The 6,585-nt window shown below is 37.9% G+C and overlaps 1 protein-coding gene across 1 annotated transcript; it reads right to left on the bottom strand.

The window, feature by feature from the left end:
• Positions 1-3,008: 3,008 nt before the first annotated feature.
• LOC149160028 (reticulon-like protein B21) lies at positions 3,009-3,921 on the bottom strand. The gene is made up of 4 exons (XM_089433624.1): positions 3,824-3,921; positions 3,662-3,736; positions 3,218-3,368; positions 3,009-3,128 (listed from the first exon to the last, which is right to left on the bottom strand). Exons 1-4 carry the CDS (start codon positions 3,913-3,915, stop codon positions 3,024-3,026), a joined length of 423 nt encoding a protein of 140 aa, XP_089289750.1. The 5' UTR covers positions 3,916-3,921; the 3' UTR covers positions 3,009-3,023.
• Positions 3,922-6,585: the final 2,664 nt, after the last annotated feature.

Genomic DNA, 6,585 nt, shown 5'->3' with positions numbered 1-6,585 from the left:
ACTATTGGGATTACTCATTTGCTTCTTCATGGCATCTTGATGGTCAAATATATGTTGAAACACTTTACCCTTTTTGAAGTTCTCCAGGGCCAGTTAGGTGCCATATGTTCTATAAGGTTCTCATCATGTGGAAATCTTATGGCCATGGCTGAGCTAGCTGATTTTGTCCAAATATATGATATAAAGCAGAACTATAATATAATTGATTTCTCAGGGGAAATGGTTGGAATGTCAATCAGTCCAGAAACAAAAGCAAATTTTATTGGTGTGGCTCAACAAATGTATGGGAATACGCTCAAAATAAAGTATGCTGCATGAATAATATGATGGTTATGATTAGATATCGATGCACCATCTGAGTAACCATGCAGCTGACAGTTGAAATAGTAATATGGCGGTCTATTTGTAAGAGGTTTTTATTTCATATTTTTTCCTTTAAAATTAGCAAAAACTTGTTAGAATTATAAATGTGATTGCTCTTCACAGTTAGAATATCCCCACAGATTTTTCGATACATTAAAAAATAAATTTTAAATTTTAAAAATACAATATAATCAAATTCAAACCATCCACTTTAGCCATCGTAAATGCATAACTGACAAACGGTACAACCTACATGAATGGAAATGAGTATAGAGGTTGTTCTCTTTTGCTACATGCTACTTGCTCAAATACTTAATTAGGCCTGTCACTGTTCTATTTTGCTACGACCTAATCGCCCTGATATAATTAGATGTGTTGAATGATTATAACATAGACAAAGCACTGTAAGTATAAGAGACCACCTTATCTAGTTTTGGCCTCTCTGTAAGCTTCCAACAAGTTCAGAGTTCGAACATCGAAACTAGACTTAACAAATTATGAATCAATTAAGCGAGAGAAGAAAGAAAGAACTACATGAGATTTGAGCATATTCAAAAACCAACTTCAAAATCCAGCATGCAATTAATGATGCAATGGAAGGTGAGCTTGGAACTTACAAAGCTTTGCTAGAGTCCATATGGTCATTTTCTAGCGAAGCCTTCTTTCAATTTGCACTCTCAAAAGAGACATCAACTTGTCAAAGACACATCATGACATACCATATCTGTGCAACTGAACAGAGTAGCATGCATAGAGTTTCGGTATAGTAAAGATGGCAAAGAATGTTGTTAGAAACACAAAGTGAAATTCCAATGCCATTAGTTATGAATTGTGATAACTGTTGCAAAAGAGTCTACTACAATAACAACCCAATAGCCAAAATAAAGAGAAACGTAGGACTTTTACATCAGATCACTCCTGACCTACTAAAATGAACATAGTTGGAATACAACTATCTATGATTTACCATCAACATTTGTGACTTGGCTTTACAATGTGAGTACTAGTTGGCATAGATGGTAGTACTACCTTGGGCCTCCCCTGCCCGTTTCACAAAACAATAAGCTCCTGACACTCGCATTGGTTATCTCTGAGGCTGAGAAGCCTCCTGAGCCTAACAAGGACACAGAAATGGGCAGGAACCCATCATCACAAACCACAAGCACAGTTGCAGGCTACCCCACAAAGACAAGGATGACCCTCCATAAGCATGTTCCCCGCAGTGACATGACTAGTAAACTCTTTTATGCAGGTAAGGCCACTAGTGAGATTTGGAAATTTTGATTGTGGCCTTAATGGTATTTTGTGCTTGGCCTCTATTAGTTCAAGGAAACATTTTATTCAACAAAAACCAACCTCTATTTCACTACTTTATGTTATTTGCTTCTAAAATGGTTAATAGATTTGGCTAACAACATAGTGGCAAAAAACTGGTGGTGGTATTTTTCCCTTTTTATTAGTCCAGGTACTAAAATGATTGAAAAACAGCCACGTTAGTTAACATTTGCATTGACTAGACCAGACTTCAAATTAGGGTTGAAAATTGTTTTTTTTTAACATATGGTTCTGGGATGCTAAGCACTGAAAAAAAGCCAAGTTAGTTAACATTTCCATTGACTAGACCAGACTTCAAATTAATGTTAATATTTTTTTGTAACATGTAGATTTGGGATGCTAAGCACTTAAATTTTGTTGTAAATATGTATTTCTCGAAATTAAAAAGTGTCTAATTTATCATTTCTCTTTATTCCATTTACCTTTTTTACTTATTTGAGGTCCAAAAATTTTAACTAAGGACAAGTAATTGCACCCAAAGAAGCAGCATTATATAGCCCAGGTGAGGGCAAGGGTAATCCATCAACTATCCAAAATTATGTGTACCTTTGTATTTACCAGTATATTGTATCTAGAGAGTGCGTTGGGTACATTGAACACAAATACTGGCCTAACCCATCTAAACTCAGATCTAATATGCCCTTCAAGAATGCAATCCGGAGCGATGTTGCCAACACTGGCAAGGGTCCGGAAAACCAAAATATAAGAAAAATCACAAAAACATTGGTAAAAATTGGCATCGACAAAACTAAGATACCACCAAAATATTAGTAAGAATTGGCAAACATCGGCTATGCCAAAAAATCACAAAAACAGGATAAAATCAGGATGCTTGCAACACTAATCTGGAGTACAGGCATGGTCAATTTATCATATAATGACACTTATACAACTTGAAGCTTCAAATAAGCTAGCGTAGGTATATCTTAAGCTCAGATCTTTTAAGCATCTGGAGGTTTGCCCCTTTATCCCTCTGCTGGGTGATTTAATCATCTCAGAGCTTACATCATGTCTTCTTGTTGTTCTGTTTTGCTACATGCCACTTGCTCAAATACTTAATTAGGCCTGTCACTGTTCTATTTTGCTACAACCTAATCGCCCTGATATAATTAGATGTGTTGAATGATTATAACATAGACAAAGCACTGTAAGTATAAGACACCACCTTATCTAGTTTTGGCCTCTCTGTAAGCTTCCAACAAGTTCAGAGTTCGAACATCGAAACTAGACTTAACAAATTATGAATCAATTAAGCGAGAGAAGAAAGAAAGAACTACATGAGATTTGAGCATATTCAAAAAGCAACTTCAAAATCCAGCATGCAATTAATGATGCAATGGAAGGTGAGCTTGGAACTTACAAAGCTTTGCTAGAGTCCATATGGTCATTTTCTGCCCACACTGTGCAAGCAACCAAATAATAGATGCCAACTGCCAAAAAATTTCCTTCTAAGGTTTAAGATGCAGAAAAGAAAACCCAAGAACTGGAGAACCGGAGATCTGTTTATCAAATAATGTACCTTCATAGTGGTAGCTGGATCGCCTGAAAAGAGTTCTCGGAGCTTGGCAAGCAATCCATTGACAAATGAAAGCACCAATCTAATGATAGAAAGTGCATAGGCCTCACTAATTGCTTCATAATTTACAAGGCTGCAGTCTTGTTCAAGTCCCCTGGCCAACATTAAATCTCATAAATCAGTACTTATCAATCTTTCACTTGGATCATTTTTTTAAAGCCTTGGAAAGGCACATTCTGCTGGAAACAGCCTGTTCAATACCAGGAGGTGCTCAAAATCAAAATAAATAAATAAACGAAGCAAAATATTTGACGATTCGTGCAAGGGTAGAAATAATAACCGAGTGAAATGACCTTACAAAACATCCTTCAATGTGGCTACCGAGATAAAAGAAACAGGAATGTATTCATATGCCTGGAAAATGTTGAGAAAGAGAGAGCTTGTTACCTTTGCAAAATGTTCTTGTAGAAGAAAACTGCAGCCAGGTATACAAGGGCTAAGTATGATACAAAGGTAACCAAGCTGCGACAAAATTCCACAACATTGTCAGGCGTTATCCATCTTTATCAGTGACATATTTCAGTAAATAATCAAGAAAAATTTCTAGACCTGAAATGCAAGTCCTGGGAAAAGGATGAAGATATGACACAAAACGAGCCGATTCCAAACATTAATGCTGATTTCAGAGTATCCTTCCACATGATCAAATCAGCTGGAACACCACTAGCATTTAACCCCGTGCTATTTGAAATAATGATTAGTTCAATAATAAATTTTTTAGTTAGAATATCCCTCTAACTAAGTAAGCTTAAGAAAAGTATCTCACCATTCAGTCAGATCAGATTGGGCCTCCTTCAATCCGCTCCGTTTGTAGATCGACAATGATAAATTAAATAAATATAATGCGTGGAATAAAATAAAAATAATAAAAAAAAAAGTTAGTGGACTATGTGGGCCTTCGCATGAGAGCCACATGCCTTAACCACTCTATCCTCTATCACCATTACATAGCATGCAATCCGTAACAGCGCCACTTAAATTTTGCATCAAGCTAACATATGTAACTCAGTTCAGAAAGCCAGCGTTTAATTCTGCAATGAATGTTCATTGAGCTTTACCTTTCGCGGCTTGAAAATGAAAAAGCTGTGTCTGTTTCCTCACTGCCACCATTTTCCGAATTTGTCAGCGCGATTCCATTATTTATCTCATTCTCTGAAACTGTTTGTGTGATGCCAACAGAGCGAGTTCCGAGAGGGAAACAGAGCACCCACTTTGCAGAATTCACGGATTTCCCCCAAATCCATCTTGTCTCCTTAATTTCCACAGAGGTTGCCACCAAACACCCCACAAAAATGGCGACCCGAATCGCTAGTAGTCCCAAATTTTAAAATGTTGGAATTGGGCTCAAGGGCAAGGGTTTCTTCCTGAAAATGAGAACCATTTTGAGGAACAAAATGGCGAAGATATATAGAGAAGTAGAGCTGAGCAGGAACGGCCATGAAGATCCCCAGGCATTATGATCCCATCTAAAGTGCACAATTAAGGCATGATCCGTGAGCCAATATGTCGTCAGTGTAAGGGAAAAAGGACAAGAAGGGCCAAATTTCATCTTACAGGAATGGCGAATACAAGAAGAGTTCGGCAACGCAAAAGCGGGCTTAATAATAAGAAGATCACGTTAAGAGACTCGTCCCCTGAACTAGATAGTTAACGGCGGCAAGCTATGATCTTGCTGTAGGGTCAGAGCTGCACCGAAGAACTGTTATTATCGACTCAATGGCTCTGATCCGCGTGAATCAGACGGTGAGTGACTAGTTCTTGAATTGAATCCCGAGCGCCAAAGAGCAGAGGGATCCTGCTCGAGATAGGATGCCTCCGGGTAAAGGCCACAAGAAATGGGCAGTGAAAGTTTGATCAGCAGCATCTGAGCCAGGTACATATCTAGATGCAGCTTGTGGGTATCAGAACAGGCCTGCCATTGCCTTCCGCGCGGGAAATTTTTGCGTAGCTTGCAGTTTATTTGTTGCATTCCAGTCAACATAAACAATGGCCGAGGAAACAACACCTAGCGAGCAGTTAACGGCTGTTGAACCATGGCATGCACCAACTGCCAATGCACAATCTTGTAACAGGGAACACCAAACCTTACCAAACCTTAGCATACCCCTGCAGATAATAAGAATCGAATTAATGTTAAAATTAAAACGAAACCGTTGATGGTTACCGATAATGCAGCGGGCTTAAATTGCTTTTAAGCTATGGTTGAGCCTCTTCCGCCTTGGGAAGAGGCCAAATAAGAGGGCAAAACCTCAGGTGCAAATGAAACCTAGGTTACCTCAGCACGTCCTCGCACAGGGCATTTCGAAACTTTATGATAATCAGCGAATAACACGACGCAGCGACTAAGAACTAATGTTATATCCGTCGTGAACGATTACTATAGTCCGTGCCGAATGCCAGATGGCAGGGACTAAAAAAACCCAAGGGCAATACATTTTCAAATACCCTTTCATGGTTTCCCACATTGTGTGTACAATAGTTTGAGGGAACACACCCTGTGTAATTTTATTTTATGTTGGCTATTAAAAAAATAAAAAACATACTGGTAGAACTACTCAAGGATAGGAAAAGAAATTCGACACTCTATTGAAATAGAGTGCTCAGATTTGGGTACAACTTCACGTATTGATAATATCTCTGCACCATAAGAAGTAGCCCTTTATGAGGATATATAGGACACCAACCTCGGAGAAACAAGGAGGTAGGACTTAGACGTTGAGAATGAGTGCATTCGACCAGAGCAAGCAAAAAGAGGAATGAACATACCTATAGTCTGGAACTAGAAAAGACAACAAAACGACATTAGAAAGAATGAGTGCATTCAACCACAAGAAGCAAAAAGAGAAATGAAAATATCTGTAGTCTCGAACTACAAAAGACAACACAACGACATTAGAAATTTCATTAGAGAAAATGAAAAAAACCATCCACGATAAAAAAAAAATAAAAATAAAAGAATTCACTTGAAGAAAATAGTGGGCAGAGATATATATTTTCTTATCCACCTCGATGTCCACTTTACCATTTGAACCTGCAATCACAAACAAGAGAAAAAAATGTAACAAACTAAATTTATAATAGAGTATCTTTAACGAGTACTATTACCACCAACATTGTCTCCATGACAATGGGTAAGTCTAGCTGCAGGAACATGAAAGAAAGGCTTGGTAGTTGTAATCAATATGTAATTTTCCAAGGTTGCAAAAGAAAATCACAAAGGTAACCGGAAACTTATTTTGGAAGCTGGGATCTAGCCATATCAACTTTAGATAGGGCTCTCTCTATAAGATTTAACTTTGTTTGATGAGAAT

Source organism: Pinus tabuliformis, chromosome 5_2 (assembly GCF_031772625.1).
Source record: "Pinus tabuliformis cultivar Carrire ecotype Pingquan chromosome 5_2, CPIR1, whole genome shotgun sequence".
NCBI classification, from domain to species: Eukaryota; Viridiplantae; Streptophyta; class Pinopsida; order Pinales; family Pinaceae; genus Pinus; species Pinus tabuliformis.
This window is presented reverse-complemented; position numbering and strand designations above follow the sequence as displayed.

Excerpts from the sequence above, each read along its gene's own strand:
- LOC149160028 (XM_089433624.1), bottom strand. The coding sequence starts at position 3,915 with ATGTGGAAGGATACTCTGAAATCAGCATTAATGTTTGGAATCGGCTCG. Across the intron at positions 3,737-3,823 it reads TCCCAGGACTTGCATTTCAG|CTTGGTTACCTTTGTATCAT; the intron begins GTCTAGAAATTT and ends ATTTTGTCGCAG. Across the intron at positions 3,129-3,217 it reads ATCCAGCTACCACTATGAAG|TTGGCATCTATTATTTGGTT; the intron begins GTACATTATTTG and ends ATTTTTTGGCAG.